Here is an 18,977-nt window from a genome sequence, read left to right as displayed (position 1 = left end):
ATTTTGTGAAGGAATTCATATAATACAAAGGCCTCCGATTGGGCAGGGGTGCATAGCAGCGGTGTCAACTCTACGTTTGGAAGATGCCGAGAACAGAAAGTCCAACGCGGGGCTCCCAGAACTACAGCAATACTTCTATAAACCTGTGTTTTTTTCCTGGCAGCAGGTAAGTGGGGTGCACTGTGATGCAAGGGAGGTTTGGGGGACTCTTGACTTCCGATGTACAGGGTGGGGGGGGGGGGACTTTGGTCAGATAATACCATCCCTTTGAGGACCACCATAATGTTGCAATTGCTTGCCCCCCCCCCCCTACAGACCACTACTCCAGGGACCCTTTGGGATACCCAGGCTGACAGGGACCGATTTCAGGTCTACTCTGGGGGGTCCCAGCACCCCCCTTCCCCCCCATTTAGAAAAATGGAGGCATGGTCCTTCATAAAGCGACGGCGCTCGGCGACAGAGCTGCAAAAATTAGAAAATAACACAAAGCACCCTCTGTGTGTTCCGCAGCCCAAGAACCACTTTTATTTATGGACAAGGGGGTCAAAGATCAAATCTATGATGCAGAAGTCAGTTAAAAAAAAGAAAAAAAAAAAAATTGTCGCACAAACAAATCAATTCGATCCAAAACTACATTACAACAAGATAATGAAAATGGCTTTGTGCGTGACGAAACATTTAACAGACGTTATTAAAAACAAAAAAAAAACTAAGACTCGGGGAGTGATGGGGCGGTCAGTCGGGGGATATCGAAGTTGCTGTTTTTTTTTTCTAGGGGAATCCTGGCAGAATCCAATCACCTCCTCCCCCCTCCCCCCCCTTGTTTCAGTGCAGACTTGTGACATTCCATTACAAAAAACAAACAAAAAATAAAATAAACCGAGAACAGGTTTTGCCGGGTCGTTACATCGTGCTTAAGTTAAAACTCTTCTCTTCTTGTGGTTTGCTGATCCAGTTGCCGTAGCCCATGTCTCGCAGGGCTCTGAAGAACAGTCCCTTGACTGACTGGTAGGAGGTGGCGGCGGCCTTGATGTCGTTGTAGGAGGTGAACGCTAGGAGGTCTTGGCGGTCGCGCGCCGAGCAAAGTTTTTGGAACAGGTTGAACATGTGGTGTTTGGAGACTCGGGAGACGTCCTGTGTACCCCTGTGAAAAAAAAAAAAAGAGACGGGTTAATAAAATGGCAGAAGACCTGTGGTGGGGGCCCCATTAAGGACTCTAGCACACTGAGAAACACTCCTACTTCCACTCCATAACTGTGGACCGTACAGAGTTGCTATAGGATTGTTCATGTGTTGGGCTTACAGTGGCCATCAGCCTGACCATCCAAGTTTTGGAACGGTCAGGCTCAAGGCCACCGCGAGCCCAACACTTGGAACGGTCAGGCTCAAGGCCACCGCGAGCCCAACACTTGGAACGGTCAGGCTCAAGGCCACCGCGAGCCCAACACTTGGAACGGTCAGGCTCAAGGCCGCCACGAGCCCAACACTTGGAACGGTCAGGCTCAAGGCCGCCGCGAGCCCAACACTTGGAACGGTCAGGCTCAAGGCCGCCGCGAGCCCAACACTTGGAACGGTCAGGCTCAAGGCCACCGCGAGCCCAACACTTGGAACGGTCAGGCTCAAGGCCACCGCGAGCCCAACACTTGGAACGGTCAGGCTCAAGGCCACCGCGAGCCCAACACTTGGAACGGTCAGGCTCAAGGCCACCGCGAGCCCAACACTTGGAACGGTCAGGCTCAAGGCCACCGCGAGCCCAACACTTGGAACGGTCAGGCTCAAGGCCACCGCGAGCCCAACACTTGGAACGGTCAGGCTCAAGGCCACCGCGAGCCCAACACTTGGAACGGTCAGGCTCAAGGCCACCGCGAGCCCAACACTTGGAACGGTCAGGCTCAAGGCCACCGCGAGCCCAACACTTGGGACGGTCAGGCTCAAGGCCACCGCGAGCCCAACACTTGGAACGGTCAGGCTCAAGGCCGCCGCGAGCCCAACACTTGGAACGGTCAGGCTCAAGGCCACCGCGAGACCAACACTTGGAACGGTCAGGCTCAAGGCCACCGCGAGCCCAACACTTGGAACAGTTAGGCTCACAGCCACTGCAAGCCCAACACTGGGACGGTCAGGCTGATGGCCACCATAAGCCCAACACATGGGCTTACAGTGGCCATCAGCCTGACCATACAGGTTCTGGGCTTACGGTGGGCCATCAGCCTGACCTCCCAACACTTGTAAGCCCGCAATACTAGCTCATTATGTTTTTGGTCTCCGTCGGAGGCTCTTTACCGAGAACGGTGTAGCGGTGCATCAGAATGACAAGCCGCACCACCGATCGCCGCGATGTACACCCACGGGTACGTCATGACGCCCAGTCAGGATAACTGAACCCCCGCCTGCCCGGTATTCTGCTATAGGCTGGTCGGGAAGAGGTTAGGTGCCGGTTCACTCAGGAGCATCTTCAAAGTCGTCTGTCTCTGAAGCCGCCTCGTACAGCGCGACTTGCAAAAAGTCACCCCAAAAGTAGTACAGGAACCCTTTTCCAAGTCTGAGCGTCTTGAGTTGCTCCTATTAGAACGGTCCCTTATGTACAGAATGGAGAGCGACTTGTCAGGGGCGAAGTCTCCCGTCAGGTCGCCCCTGTGTGAACCAGGTCTCAAGGTCCCTCCGCGTTCACTGAAGGACACAGCTCTTCCTCGTGACCGATGGGTTTTGATGTCGGCCACCTGCAGGAGCAGGGCGCTAGGTGCCGCTAAAAAAGTACACACAGGGGGGCGTGGCCAAACACCTCCCATCGACATCAAACCCTTCCATGAAGAACAGCGGGCGTCCTTAAAAAGAGGGGGGATTATCGCTTTTGAAAGTGCCGTCTCCATTTTATTACAGAGGATAGAGAGCCAGGAAAACCTTTATGCAGATTAATGGCTGGCAGGCGAGACGGTCTTGTACATAATCGCATCAATGAAGTCCTTGAGAGAGAAGCGCTGAGGGTGGTAGAGAGACGACCTTCAAAGATATAGAAAAATCGCACAGATCTGGCGCAATGTTAACCATTAAAGGACCAGTACAAATCGCTAGACTGAGTGGTTATACTGGGATTATATGCATCTGCAGGCATCACCCTGGTGCTGTGTTTTTGGAGCCAACGGCCGGCTCTTGTAAAAGAAATCCTAGCGGCTAACTAGTCGCTGGATTACTTTTACAAGCAGGAGGAGACCGCCCTCCCACCGTGGCTTTAATCGGGAGTCCCGATCGACCAGCAAGCAATTCCGCCTACTGATCATAGAGCCCAACAACTGAAACTGCTTTTTTTCACCTCTATGATATAGGGTAAGGAAAAGGCCTGGAGCTAAAGTGTTTAACCACTTCACAACCGCCCTATAGCAGATTTACTGATACAGGGTGGCCGTGCAGAATCGTATATATATATATATATATATATATATATATATATATATATATATAAAAATATATATATATAAAAATATATATATATATATATATATATATATATATATATATATATATATATATATATATATATATATATATATATATATATATATATATATATATATATATATATATATATATATATATATATATATATATATATATATATTAGTGCTGTCAAACGATTAAAATTTTGACGATTTCCCCACAAATATCGCACAATTCTGCAAGTGATTATAATTTATTATCGCCGTTTTCTAGCTGATCTAAAACCATTTTTGACATAAAGGGACACATTTGGACAATCTACAGTTTTTCAGGCAGAAAGAATAGTTTTTATTTTATAAAAGAACATGTAGGACACTGGGCAGACCACTAGGGACAAGGGGGGTGTGTATTTTTTACATACAGTACTGTAATCTATAAGATTACAGTATACTGTGTGTATTGTGTTTGTTTACTTTTTTAAATTTGGCGCCGTTCTCCGTCCCCGTGCGTCGTAACGTCGCAGGGAACGGAGCTCGGCGGCACACAGGCACTGTGAATCGAGCGAGGAGGACCCGCCAAGCAAGGAGGACCCGCCAAGCAAGGAGGACCCGCCAAGCAAGGAGGACCCGCCAAGCAAGGAGGACCCGCCAAGCAAGGAGGACCCGCCAAGCAAGGAGGACCCGCTCGATCACACAGCGGGGTGGCATCGCTGGATCCAGGGACAAGGTGAGTAACTTGCCTGTGAATCCAGCGAGAAGGTAAGCCGCGCCGCTGCACACTCTGCATGTCCACCCCGAGGGCTCCTGCGTTAATCGCGCGATAAAAATATTGACGCCGTTAACATGGGTTTGCGTTAACACCGTTAATATCGCGTTTAACGCACAGCCCTATATATATATATATATATATATATATATACACACACACACACACACACACACACACACACACACATACATATATATACACACACACGATTCTGCACATGGGGGGGCGCTTATGCTGCGATTAGTCACACCACAAGCCTATCAGCAGGTGGCAGCCAATAGAGGTCTACCAGTACCTGCTGATCATCCGAGAGGCGGAGCTCTGCCTAAGTAAGAGAAAGAAAATAAACACATGGGTGGGATGCACTAGTGGCTGATGACTGCGATAGCCAATCGGAGGCTATAACAGATTAGGAACTGGGAGTCCCAGTGAGAGCGGCCTCACGGAAGACCACATATATGGGTACAGATAGCACCAAGGGGGTTACCAATCACTCCTTTGTGATCCTATGAAAGCCTCTGCATTGAAGGCCGGTGCTAGAAGCGTTCTTCCTCCTCCTTCGTAGAAGAATTTCGAGATGGTCTCTCCTGTGCGGATCAGATGAGCTGCCCATTTCAGAACGAGAATGCACCTCACACAAATAGATTTGTCATTTATTAGAAGACACTCTCTCCTCCCCCCCCCCCCACACGACTTCATCACTTACCCTTCTACTTTTCCTTTTGTTCCGTCCAAAACTTCAACCTCTTCGTCAGCCAGACACCAGTTCACGCTGGACTCCTTCGTCTTCCCAGTCTGCCGGTGGGAATCGTATACGCTGACACGACCGACCTGAAAGGGGTGAAAGGTGTTAAAGGCGAGGATCAATAGGTGAACTCTGACCTTAAAGCGTACGATACCCTAAAATGTTTTTGCCCTATATGTGTGTTCACATTTGTATTTTTTCTGAAGTCCCTGGTTGATTCTGCCAGTCACCTTTCTTCCTTGGTCTAAACTGACCACACAAAGTACAGACGCGGATCTGTGTTAGCGTGGTCAGCCGTTCTGGTGGCAGCATAGTTATAAAATGTTACATGTCACACGTTCACAACTACTTAACCCCCATGACTGACCTCTGGATGGTTGACAAGGTAGAGGTCTGGCAACTCTTGCTGGAAACTCTCTCCGTCCCGAGACATCCGGCAGCAGATCGCTCGGGTCAGGTGTCCCTTATTGAACAGGTAACCTGGAAAACACAAAATCAGAGACATCAGAGAAGTGACAAACAATGGTGGGAAGACACTTGTGATTGGAGAGAGGACCAAGAAAAAAAAAAAAAAAAAAAAAAAAAAAAAAAAAAGGGGGAGAAGAGTTTAGACCGATATCATACCGAGAGTGACGGAGCTGAGATAGACGGGCTCGATGAAATGCGACAGGCCGCCGCCCTGGAGGCCGAGAACGTTCCAGCGCAGAATCTTATCGCTGCAAGACATAGTGCGAAGCCTCTCACCGTGCTGAATACCGTCCCAGGTGGGAACAATATCGCTGGACTCCACCGGAATTGTACCCTCACCTGCCAAAACACAAATCATTAGTTAGTTTCTGGGTCTGTACACCCGCTGTGCCCATTATGAGAGTTTCCCACCGTCCCTGTGCCGAGTTCCCGGGTCTGTATACCCGCTGTGTCCATTATGAGGGGTTCCCACCATCCCTGTGCAGAGTTCCCGGGTCTGTACACCCGCTGTGCCCATTATGAGGAGTTCCCACCATCCCTGTGCTGAGTTCCCGGGTCTGTACACCCGCTGTGCCCATTATGAGGGGTTCCCACCATCCCTGTGCTGAGTTCCCGGGTCTGTACACCCGCTGTGCCCATTATGAAGGGTTCCCACCATCCCTGTGCTGAGTTCCCGGGTCTGTACACCGGCTGTGCCCATTATGAGGGGTTCCCACCATCCATGTGCCGAGTTCTTGGGTCTGTACACCTGCTGTGCCCATTATGAGGGGTTCCCACCATCCCTGTGCTGAGTTCTTGGGTCTGTACACCTGCTGTGCCCATTATGAGGGGTTCCCACCATCCCTGTGCTGAGTTCCCGGGTCTGTACACCCGCTGTGCCCATTATGAGGGGTTCTCACCATCCCTGTGCTGAGTTCCCGGGTCTGTACACCCGCTGTGCCCATTATGAGGGGTTCCCACCATCCATGTGCCGAGTTCTTGGGTCTGTACACCTGCTGTGCCCATTATGAGGGGTTCCCACCATCCATGTGCCGAGTTCTTGGGTCTGTACACCTGCTGTGCCCATTATGAGGGGTTCCCACCATCCCTGTGCTGAGTTCCCGGGTCTGTACACCCGCTGTGCCCATTATGAGGGGTTCTCACCATCCCTGTGCTGAGTTCCCGGGTCTGTACACCCGCTGTGCCCATTATGAGGGGTTCCCACCATCCATGTGCCGAGTTCTTGGGTCTGTACACCGGCTGTGCCCATTATGAGGGGTTCCCACCGTCCCTGTGCCGAGTTCCCGGGTCTGTACACCCGCTGTACCCATTATGAGGGGTTCCTATCCCTGTGCAGAGTTCCCGGGTCTGTACACCCGCTGTGCCCCATTATGAGGGGTTCCCACCATCCCTGTGCAGAGTTCCCGGGTCTGTACACCCGCTGTGCCCATTATGAGGAGTTCCCACCATCCCTGTGCTGAGTTCCCGGGTCTGTACACCCGCTGTGCCCATTATGAGGGGTTCCCACCATCCCTGTGCTGAGCTCCCGGGTCTGTACACCCGCTGTGCCCATTATGAGGGGTTCCCACCATCCATGTGCCGAGTTCTTGGGTCTGTACACCCGCTGTGCCCATTATGAGGGGTTCCCACCGTCCCTGTGCCGAGTTCCCGGGTCTGTACACCCGCTGTACCCATTATGAGAGGTTCCTATCCCTGTGCGGAGTTCCCGGGTCTGTACACCCGCTGTGCCCCATTATGAGGGGTTCCCACCATCCCTGTGCTGAGTTCCCAGGTCTGTACACCCGCTGTGCCCATTATGAGGGGTTCCCACCGTCCCTGTGCCGAGTTCCCGGGTCTGTACACCCGCTGTACCCATTATGAGGGGTTCCTATCCCTGTGCAGAGTTCCCGGGTCTGTACACCCGCTGTGCCCCATTATGAGGAGTTCCCGGGTCTGTACACCCGCTGCGCCCATTATGAGGGGTTCCCACCATCCCTGTGCAGAGTTCCCGGGTCTGTATACCCGCTGTGCCCATTATGAGGAGTTCCCGGGTCTGTACACCCGCTGTACCCATTATGAGGGGTTCCTATCCCTGTGCAGAGTTCCCGGGTCTGTACACCCGCTGCGCCCATTATGAGGGGTTCCCACCATCCCTGTGCCGAGTTCCCGGGTCTGTACACCCGCTGTGCCCATTATGAGGGGTTTCCCCACCATCTTTCCGCCTTGCACCCCACCAGTAACCGATATATGGACTTCAGAATGATGTGAAGGGGACAGACTTGCACTATTTGTAAACTAAACTCCCGGGAAGTTTTGCTCCCACCATGAACTGTTGATTGGGAATAGTTACCGTTCTCCACTTTAGTGCGCAGTTTTCCTTGCTTGGGGTTCTCGAATAGCGGGTAGTGCTTCTTGTCCCCCTCCGCACATGGCTGGTCACTGCAGGACTTGTCAAAGAGTGCCCCGTCTCCGCAGGGAGCCGTACTGCAAGAAGGATTAGAGAAGATTAAATCAGAAGGAAAGGAACCCTCAGCTCTCATCGACTATGGTTTTGGGTTTCACCATATTTGGGGGGGGGGGGGGGGTGGCATGAAGCGCGATAGAATACATTTGGGTTGAAGGGGTGGGATAGGCTATTTTAAAATGCAGCAAGCCGGGGATGAACACCCAGAGCCATAGACCATTTGTACTTCTGTCCACTCCATTGTGGTTAAAAGTGGAGCAGCCCGAGAGGGGAACCACCCCCACACACACGGGAGGCAGCCCGAGAGGGGAACCACACACACGGGAGGCAGCCCGAGAGGGGAACCACCCCCAAACACACACACACACACACACACAAAGGCAGCCCGAGAGAGGAACCACCCCCACACACACACAAAAGGCAGCCCGAGAGAGGAACCACCCCCACACACACGGGAGGCAGCCCGAGAGAGGAACCACACACACACACTGCAGCAGCCCCAAAAGTGGAAGCACCCACACACACGGCAGCAGCCCCGGGGAGGAGAACCACCCACACACACGGCAGCAGCCCCGGGGAGGAGAACCACCCACGCACACGGCAGCAGCCCCGGGGAGGAGAACCACCCACGCACACGGCAGCAGCCCCGGGGAGGAGAACCACCCACACAGGTGGGGGCCCCCTTAACTGCCAGGGCTCTGGCAAAGTCTAAACGCACCCCCCCCCTGCATAAGAAGGTAACCGGTACAGTAGTAATTCGCCCCCATCATGCCTTTTGGAATCATGCTTCAACCTTACAATGCCTCATGAGTCTTGTGGCCCTCCAGCTGTTGCGGAGCTACAAGTTGAGCACCCATGCCCTAGCCTAGACAATAAATATGGTTGGGTTTCCAAAAAAAAAAATCCCCCCTTTAATATTACACAGTATTTGCATTCCAAATCACACACCTGATGTAGAGGTGGAAGGTAATGCCGGGGCGGATGCGGAGTAGCTCTTCGGATTCCTCGAATATGCTGTTTTCTGGTGTGTCGGGATTGTACTTCATCAGCTGGTCATACAAAAATCTGCAGAGACAAAAACACAGTGAGCAGAGATGTACTGAAACATTTCTAAGGGAAGGAAAGTCTCTAAAAACTTTCCTTTGGTGAACCATGGCGAGGCCTGTTCTGAGGGGAACCCGTCCTGTTATACCGCTGGATGGTCTTGGCCACCGTGCTGCAGATCAGTTTCAGGGTCTTGGCAATCTTCTTATAGCCTAGGCCATCTTTATGTAGAGACACAATTCTTTATATCGGATCCTCAAAGAGTTCTTTGCCATTACCATGTTGTACTTCCAGTGACCAGTAAGAGTGAGAGCGATACCAAATTTATCACACCTGAGACCTTGTAACACCAACGAGTCACATGACACTTTGGGGTGTACTGACTTTTGTTGCCAGCTGTTGATGTGACGGAAGGGTGTACTTTTCTGAAAGTGTGTGTGCGCAACATCTATCATAGTTCTGAGAAATGAAGAAGAACTGCAAGTCTCAGCATGCCCTACAGGTCAGTTTACTCACCGAATAAAACCTCTCCGGGAAATGATCTCAGCATGGCAGTCGTTGACCGTTTCGCCGTGCAGGCTCAGCTCCTCCCCCTTCACACAACGGTTACCTGGGAGCACAAAATCCATTAGGAAAAAAAAAAAGGGAGGGAGAGAGAGAGAGAGAGAGCGAGCGACGAGGGAGAAGAAGACTGAGAAGACGAGGGAGAAGAAGACGAGGGAGAAGAAGACGAGGGAGAAGAAGACGAGGGAGAAGAAGACGAGGGAGAAGAAGACGAGGGAGAAGAAGACGAGGGAGAAGAAGACGAGGGAGAAGAAGACGAGGGAGAAGAAGACGAGGGAGAAGAAGACGAGGGAGAAGAAGACTGAGAAGACGAGGGAGAAGACGACGAGGGAGGAGAAGAAGACGGAGAAGGCGAGGGAGAAGAAGACTGAGAAGGCGAGGGAGAAGAAGACTGAGAAGGCGAGGGAGAAGAAGACTGAGAAGGCGAGGGAGAAGAAGACTGAGAAGGCGAGGGAGAAGAAGACTGAGAAGGCGAGGGAGAAGAAGACTAAGAAGGCGAGGGAGAAGAAGACTGAGAAGGCGAGGGAGAAGAAGACTGAGAAGGCGAGGGAGAAGAAGACTGAGAAGGCGAGGGAGAAGAAGACTGAGAAGGCGAGGGAGAAGAAGACTGAGAAGACGAGGGAGAAGAAGACTGAGAAGGCGAGGGAGAAGAAGACTGAGAAGGCGAGGGAGAAGAAGACTGAGAAGGCGAGGGAGAAGAAGACTGAGAAGGCGAGGGAGAAGAAGACTGAGAAGGAGAGGGAGAAGAAGACTGAGAAGGCGAGGGAGAAGAAGACTGAGAAGGCGAGGGAGAAGAAGACTGAGAAGGCGAGGGAGAAGAAGACTGAGAAGGCGAGGGAGAAGAAGACTGAGAAGGCGGGAGAAGAAGACTGAGAAGGCGAGGGAGAAGAAGACTGAGAAGGCGAGGGAGAAGAAGACTGAGAAGGCGAGGGAGAAGAAGACTGAGAAGGCGAGGAAGAAGAAGACGACTGAGAAGACGAGGGAGAAGAAGACTGAGAAGACGAGGGAGAAGAAGACTGAGAAGACGAGGGAGAAGAAGACTGAGAAGGCGAGGGAGAAGAAGACTGAGAAGGCGAGGGAGAAGAAGACTGAGAAGACGAGGAAGAAGAAGACGACTGAGAAGACGAGGGAGAAGAAGACTGAGAAGACGAGGGAGAAGAAGACTGAGAAGGCGAGGGAGAAGAAGACTGAGAAGGCGAGGGAGAAGAAGACTGAGAAGGCGAGGGAGAAGAAGACTGAGAAGGCGAGGGAGAAGAAGACTGAGAAGGCGAGGGAGAAGAAGACTGAGAAGGCGAGGGAGAAGAAGACTGAGAAGGCGAGGGAGAAGAAGACGACTGAGAAGACGAGGGAGAAGAAGACTGAGAAGACGAGGGAGAAGAAGACTGAGAAGACGAGGGAGAAGAAGACTGAGAAGGCGAGGGAGAAGAAGACTGAGAAGGCGAGGGAGAAGAAGACTGAGAAGGCGAGGGAGAAGAAGACTGAGAAGGCGAGGGAGAAGAAGACTGAGAAGGCGAGGGAGAAGAAGACTGAGAAGGCGAGGGAGAAGACGACTGAGAAGGCGAGGGAGAAGAAGACTGAGAAGGCGAGGGAGAAGAAGACTGAGAAGGCGAGGGAGAAGAAGACTGAGAAGGCGAGGGAGAAGAAGACTGAGAAGAAAGAAGCCATTTGTCTACAGATTTCACTAAATGCACAGTCTACTCACCGGTTCCGATGCTCACCACCGTGCCCAGGTCATCGCTGTTCCTCTTCATGATGATGGCCGCCAAGATTTTCCTTCCAAGGAGGCTGTTCTGGATCCGGGCCGTCAGGGTGTTAAACTTTTGGTGGCTCAGCATGGCAATCTGGTCGTGAATCGTGCTGCCGGTGACTGGGAGCTGGAAACAAGAACAGATGATATTGCTCATTATTCTCAGAGGCAAAAAATAATAATCGCGCGTTTGGAAAGAACACCACGATATGGACAACGTGGCCATGTAAAGCTCTGGCGACTTTGTCCCTCCAACCCCACCCCCAAGGAGCTATAACCGAACCATTCCAGATTCTCACCTCCGCTATGCTGTCACCCTCTCGGATGGCTTTTTCCGCCTCTCCAATAAGGACCCTCAGAGCGGCGTCGGCTGCCTCTGCTTTTGCCAGTTTCTTATTGGATGCAGTCACCGGAGGGAACCACCGACCACCAACTTTGGCTTGGAACACAAACCTGTTGATAGAAACAAAAAGATAGTTATATAAAAATGGGGGCTCCAAACATAAAAGGGCCACTTTACTGTCCTTCATACTTCAGGGGGCCCCAGACTTTGACAAGTGGGAGGGAACGGCACCCCCCGCTCCCCCCTACATCCTTTGGCACCAGTGGGAGAGAATGGCGGCCACCCCCCACCATCACCCAATGGCGCCAGTGGAAGGAAATGGCGGCCACCCCCCACCATCACCCAATGGCGCCAGTGGAAGGAAATGGCGGCCACCCCCACCATCATCCAATGACGCCAGTGGAAGGAAATGGCGGCCACCCCCACCATCATCCCTTTGGCGCCAGTTGAAAGGTATAGCGACCACCTCCACCCCTTTGGCGCCAGTTGAAAGGTATAGCGACCAACTCCACCATCATCCCATGGTGCCAGTGGGAGGGAAAAGGCGGCCACTACCACCCCCCAGCCCTTGGCGCCAGTGGGAGGGAATAGCGGGCCACCGCCACCCCTTGACACCAGTGGGAGGGAATAGCGGCCACCACCCCCCAACCCTTGGCGCCAGTGGGAGGGAATAGCGGCCACCACCCCCCAGCCCTTGGCGCCAGTGGGAGGGAATAGCGGCCACCACCACCCCCCAGCCCTTGGCGCCAGTGGGAGGGAATAGCGGCCACCACCCCCATCATCCCTTGGCGCCAGTGGAAGGAAATGGCGGCCACCACCACCCCCAGCCCTTGGCGCCAGTGGAAGGAAATGGTGCCCAAAGGGCTGGATAAACTGATCCAAGACAGTTACGTGACTATCCACACAACGTTTAGACCAAGATGGAACTCCAAGCATGAAATCTCACTAATGCCTCCGTTAGGGCCCCCCCATCAGGGTGCTGCAAATATCAAAAACGCCTTCACGTGCGAATGTCACTCAGGAGGGGCAGGCCTACCTAGATGGGCTGTAATCGCATGCAAATCGCCACATGTATCGTTTTACGCCCACATGCGATGCCTCCATGATTGAAAGAAATCCAAGGAATTAAAGGGGCGGGTCAAGGATGAGGGCGGGACAGAATATTTTAGCACACAGAATTAGTGATGGACTTACTTGGGGTCGTGTGGCGGACCAGACTGGCTGACCATTTTAAATTCAGCAGCAAAGCCCTTGGCTCGGGAATACTCCAGAAGGCCGCTGACGGGGTTGGCGTTAAGATACTTGATGTAGTCGCCGACCCCGGAGGCCTGAGCCATCTTGATGTCTTCCATGGAAAGTTCTGGCACTGGTGGAAATTCTATAGCGGGTGCTTCAGCGACGGGGGTAGGGGCAGGGGGTTCCACCTAGATCAAAAAATTAAAATATAAAAGTGTCATATCAGACTACAGAATAGCCACACCCACCAATGGCATTGAATGGTAATAAAAAGCGACAACAGATCTCGGCTTTACCTTATCAGGGCACAGGGCGTTCTCACCGAGGAGCTGCTTTACCGCGACCTCTGCGGCGAGCTGCTTGGCCATTTTCTTACTGTTGGCGATCACCGTTGGGAAGCACTGTTCACCCATCTTAACGCAGTATGTGAACCTGAGAAATATACAAAAATATAAGTGATGTACATAAGGGGGTGGGGCAGTGTAGAAGCTGCCTGGGTTTCCAGCGGGGTGCTGGCGGCAGCGTTGGGGTGAAGCCGCCTGAGTTTCCAGCACCAAGCAGGACAGGGGATGGAAAGCTGCCTGGGTTTCTAGTGGCAACCGGGGGTGGGGGGGGGGGGGGGTAAGATGCAGCCTGGGTGGAAGGTGGCAGGGGGTGGGTGGAAGGTGCTGGTGGCAATGTTGGAGTGAAGCCGTCTGGATTTCCGGCACCAAGCAGAACAGGGGGCTGCCTGGGTTTCTGGCGGCAAGCAGGGGGGCTTGGTAGCACAGCTGCCTGGGTTTCCAGCAGCAAGCGGATGGGAGTGGGTGGGTGCTGGTGGCAGTGAAGCCATCTGGGTTTCCTGCTCCAAGCAGGGCAGGGAGCAGGTGTAGGGGAAGCTACCTGGTTTTCCGCCGGCAAGTAGGGGGCCCCAAGGGAAGTTGCCTGGGCTGCTGGCAGCAAGCGGGGGGCTTTGGACAGGGGTGGTAGCGAAGGTGCCTGGGTTTCCAGCAGCAATTGGTGGGGGGGGCGTTGGTGGCAGTGTTGGGGGGTGAAGCCATCTGGGTTTCCGGTACCAAGCAGGACAGAGGGCGGTGTAGGGGAAGCTGCTTGGGTTTCCGGCAGCAAGTGGGAGGGGGGGGCCTATGGGAAGCTGCCTGGGCCTCTGGCAGCAATCAGGAGGTGGGGGCTTGGGACAAGGGTGGTAGCGAAGCTGCCTGGGGTTTCTAGCAGCAAGCTGTGGGGGTGGGCGCGTTTGGGGGTGAAGCCAACTGGGTTTCTGGCACCAAGCAGGACAGGGGGCAGAAAGCTGCTTGGGGGGGTGTGTTAGGCAAAGCGGAATCTGCCTGCATTTATGGCGGCAAGCAGGGGTCTCCTAACGGGGGTGGTAGGGAAGCTGCCCGAGTTTCTGGTGGCAGCGAAGCTTCCTGGGTTTCTAGCAGCAAGCTGTGGGGTGGGTGAAGCCATCTGGGTTTCCTGCGCCAAGCAGGACAGGGAGCGGTTATAGGGGAAGCTACCTGGGTTTCCGCTGGCAAGTAGGGGGCCCCAAGGGAAGTTGCCTGGGCTTCTGGCAGCAAGCGGGGGGCTTGGGACAGGGGTGGTAGCGAAGGTGCCTGGGTTTCCAGCAGCAATTGGTGGGGGGCGTTGGTGGCAGTGTTGGGGGTGAAGCCATCTGGGTTTCTGGTACCAAGCAGGACAGGGGGCAGTGTAGGGGAAGCTGCTTGGGTTTCCGGCAGCGGGGGGGGGGGGGGGGGGGGGGGGGGAGCGAAGCTTCCTGGGTTTCTAGCAGCAAGCTGTGGGTGAAGACATCTGGATTTCTGGTGCCAAGCAGGACATGGGCGGGAAGCTGCTTGGGTTTCCAGGGGGGAGGAGGTATGTTTGTTAGGCGTAGGGGAATATACCTGGGTTTACTGGGGGGGATATGGCAAGCGGTGGGGTGGCTCTGGTGGCAGTGTTGACGGCGACACCGTCCGAATTCCCACCGCCAAGCAATAATCGCAGCGTACGGCACTTACTTGGGGTCATGGGGAGGTCCTTCTTGGCCCAGCAGTTGGAATTCACACATGTTGCCCAGCTTCTGGCTGTGCTCCATAAGAACGCTGATCGGGTTCTTCCCTCCAACCGCAGATGGCTGCTGAACATTCTTTTGCTGGGAAAGAAAAGAAGAAAAGGAAACATTAACATGAGAAGAGTTACAATTCTTAGTATTTGGGTATAAGGCTCAGTTCACATATACGAAGCGGAGGCGTTTCGAACTGCATCCGAGTCGCATAACATGTGAACCAAACTGGCTTTCAACGGTGCCGGCCCACATATGTGGGACGGTTGCGGTGGGGGATGGAGTGGAAGGTTGGGGGGGGGGGGGGCAGTCTGCCGAACACTCACCACTTCCTCCTGCATCTCGGGGGCGGCGCTGCGCTCGGCGAGGACCTCCTCTTCTGTCCCGCCTTGCTCCTCCCGAAGGAGGATGCGTAGGGCGAGGGAAGCGGCTTCTTTCTTGGCGGCTTTCTTGTTGTTGGCCTCGACTGTAGGAAAGCGACGGTCGTCGATCACTGCCTGCATCTTGAACCTGATTGGACAACAGATTAAGGCACATCAGGAAAAAAAAAAATAAACGAGCTGGCGGGCTCAGCAACACACTTCATGACAAGCCAATTGACCGCCCTTCCCCCCTCCCGTCTGAACCGGAGTCTCAGAACTCGCCAGAATGCGTCGCGAGTCCCTTTAACGCTGAATTTCCAGAGATTCAGCTCATTTATCAAAAGTGAAGGCACATGATGAGTCAAGTCCAAGGAGGTGCATGACATCTCCCGGGCTTATCCCTGTTATTTACAGTTGAACAGTTTTATTAAACTCCTGGAAGACCAACACACTGATGCTTCAGGGTCCAAGCATCTTCAACATTAGAGTCAGTGAGATGCTGCTATGTCAGCCCCCCCCCCCCCTCTCATCCTGACAATCACAGAAGCCTGTGTATTACGAGAAATCATTCACATAATACAAAGGCTTCTCTGAATAGGGACGCTAATGCTTCAGGATCTAAGCATCTTCAAACAGAGCCTGTTATGCTGCTATGCCCACCTCTCCCCAATCACAGAAGCCTTTGCATTAGCGGAAATCCATCCACAAAATGCAAAGGCTTCTCTGAATGGGATGATGATGCCTCAGGTCAAAGCACCCTCAGCATTAGAGTGTGCAGCTATGCCTGCCTCTTCCCCCTCCTCCTGCCCAATCACAGAAGCCTTTGTATTATCGGAACTCATCCACAAAATACAAAGGCTTCTCTGAATGGGATGCAGGGGGGGAGGGTTGAGGTCAGCATAGAGCAGGGATCTCCAAACTGCGGCCCTCCAGCTGTTGTGGAACTACACGTCCCATGAGACATTGTAAAAACTCTGACATTCACAGACATGACTAGGCATGATGGGAATTGTAGTTCCTAAACAACTGGAGGGCCATAGTTTGAAGACCCCTGGCATAGAGGTTCTGTGTGCCTCTCCCCTCTCACAGCCCCGAGAGTCAATGTGTGCTCTGCCTGCGCCATAAACCTGTCGTGAGGCAGGTTTGGACCAGGGTTACTGGGTGTGATCCCTTTTAATATTCCTTCTCCTCTAGGCCCACTCACTGAACAGCAACACCAAGCAAGCTTTACATGAGGTGAACTTTAGTAATGCCTGCAAATTGGGCTTCCGTCAGGGGAGGAGCAGAGAAGCTGCAAAGCAAAGAAGAAAGAAGGGTTTCCCTCCAACTTCAATTTTGTTCCTATGGGGCGGCCAATACAGGTGCTCACATGTGCTTGTTCCCAATCCCCACTCTTACTACAACACAGATGCCGTCTGCACCACAATAATCAATGATGCTGGGCAACAGGGGCTCCCCTGCATCCTAGCAAAAAAAATAAAAAATACGGGGGTGGGGTGGACCAGGGTAACTGTGGGATCCTGCCTAACATTCCTCCTCCCCTAGGCCCACTCGCTGAAAAGTAACACCAAGCAAGCTTTACATGATCTGAACTTTAGTAATGCCTGTAAATTGGGCTTACGCCAGGGGAGGTGCAGAGAAGCTGCAAAACAAGGAAGTAAAGTAACTGGGTGGGATCATGTCTAACCTAACATTCCTCCTCCCTTAGGCCCACTCACTGGACAGGAACACCAAGCAAGCTTTACATGAGCTGAACTTTAATAATGCCTGCACAAATCGGGCTTCCTTCAGGGGAGGAGCAGAGCCCCACTTTGTGTGTCCCATAAGACACACAGAGCGGGGGGCTCTTCCCTGCCCACTATAAAATAACGAGCTGTTTATTGGTCTTTGCAAAGTCAGACAGACGCAGAAGCCTTACCTGGGATCATGAGATGGTCCGCTCTGTTCTAGCAGCACAAATTGGCATTGCTCTGAGAAGTGGTGGGAGAACTCCAGCAGCCCGCTCACCGGGTTCTTCTCCTGGCATGCTTCCAGCTTCTCCAGCCGTGTGAGCTCCTTAATAGGCTCCCGGTACTGTGGCACTGGAAAGCCGAGGCCGTCGGCGCCGAGGCAGTTCTGGTCTTCCCCCATCTCGTCTCCGGTCCACCTCCCGTTCTCGTAATCGTCTATGGCGCTCTCCTTCATCCGCTTTGCTGGCGGCTCATCCGCGTTCGTCTCTGGCTCCACCTTCATCTCCGTGTCCACGTTTTCCTCTTTGGGCGTTACGTTCGCGGCGTCCGGTGCCGCCCCCTGTTGCCCGTTTTCAACATTAACCGGCGCGGCGGGCTCAACCTCGTCTTTTACTGCCTCTCCTTCGTGGATTTCGGCTGCCCGCTTTTTAAGGAACATCCTCTCCCGCTTCTTGTCTGTGATCGACCATTTGATGGGATTGCCCTGGCGGGAGACTTCTCCTTCCTTCTCCAGGGTGTTGAGCAGCTGGTTGACCTCGGTGATCTTGGAGACGCCTATGTTCTTCCGGATGGTGGCCGACGTGGAGGCCGGAGACTGGAGCAGGAACTCGCAGATCTTCTCGCGGTTTTCAGCCATGGTTTCAGGCGAGGGGTCAGACTCTGAACACGAGGCAAATTCTTCTACCGAACACGCTGCCTGGTGGGGTGCGTGCGCTTGGACTGGCGGTTGCTCTGGGCGCCGATGGCGAGACACAAGCCTCCAAAGTGGTGGCTTTTCGCCTTCTTTGCACACAAGGTTACTTCTTTCTAGTCTGTACAGGTGGTGGTTGACGACTTTTTTCTCGGCTCTTAGGTGTCTGGCCAAGTCTTTCGCCGAGTGGTAGTTTCCCTCACCGAGCTCTTTGAAGGTTCTGACCAATCGGTCTACAAAAGGGTCGCCCGACAAGGAAAGCTGATCAAACTGGTGGGCCAAGTGATGGGTTCTCTGAGCAGGGCCCGCAGGAAATGGGCGAGCAGGACGGGGTGGAGGGGGGTGGTGTGGAAATAGCGGAGGTCGCTGGGGATGTTTGAAGGCCGGGTGCTGCCTTGGCGGAGTCCGGTAGGAGTTCCAGGCAGGGTGGCCAAAAGGGATTTCCGGTTGACCGTTGAGCAGAAACTCTCGCTGTGCTCTTAGGTAGGCTTGCTGTTGTTCCTGTGGGGGGAAAGGGTTAGGCAAAGAGACATAGTTAGCGGAGTGGTTGAAGCCACGGCTTTTGTGCACTTGACTAGCATGTCGCCCTCGGTACGGCGCTGCACTCATTGCCAGGCATGCAGAGAGATGGCAAAAGGGAGCGATGGGGAGCCCTCCAATCATACAACAGGTGAGCAGTGGCCCTGTCGAGACAAAACACACAAGCGACTGACAATTCACGGCACAGTCCACAAGAGGCAGCACAATACCATGCAAACTCTACTTCTCATACATAAAAATAAAAAACAAAACCCCCTAAAAAGTGTAATCAAAATAAATGGTGGCTTCTGTCGATCTGTGTACCAGTAAATCAAATCTTGTATGTCATAAAAAAAAAAAAAAAAGTATATATTTATAATATATATATATATATATATATATATATATATATATATATATATATATATATATATATATATATATATATATATATATATATATATATATATATATATATATATATATATATATATATATATATATATATATATATATATTTTTATAATATATAGATCTATTTTTTACTTCTGCTATAAAAAAAATTCAATATTTTTTACTTTCTTCTACATTACATCTAAATAAAAAAAAATCAATATTTTTTACT

At 52.5% G+C, this 18,977-nt stretch overlaps 1 protein-coding gene across 1 annotated transcript; it reads right to left on the bottom strand.

Annotated features, from left to right (window-relative positions):
• Window positions 1-496: 496 nt before the first annotated feature.
• ADAR (adenosine deaminase RNA specific) lies at window positions 497-18,577 on the bottom strand. The gene is made up of 14 exons (XM_040332879.1): window positions 17,112-18,577; window positions 15,158-15,341; window positions 14,788-14,921; window positions 13,090-13,225; window positions 12,752-12,981; window positions 11,514-11,667; window positions 11,170-11,341; window positions 9,420-9,513; window positions 8,808-8,924; window positions 7,746-7,879; window positions 5,573-5,755; window positions 5,316-5,428; window positions 4,910-5,034; window positions 497-1,144 (listed from the first exon to the last, which is right to left on the bottom strand). Exons 1-14 carry the CDS (start codon window positions 18,494-18,496, stop codon window positions 904-906), a joined length of 3,402 nt encoding a protein of 1,133 aa, XP_040188813.1. The 5' UTR covers window positions 18,497-18,577; the 3' UTR covers window positions 497-903.
• Window positions 18,578-18,977: the final 400 nt, after the last annotated feature.

This window comes from Rana temporaria, chromosome 13 (assembly GCF_905171775.1).
Source record: "Rana temporaria chromosome 13, aRanTem1.1, whole genome shotgun sequence".
Classification (NCBI taxonomy): Eukaryota; Metazoa; Chordata; class Amphibia; order Anura; family Ranidae; genus Rana; species Rana temporaria.
This window is presented reverse-complemented; position numbering and strand designations above follow the sequence as displayed.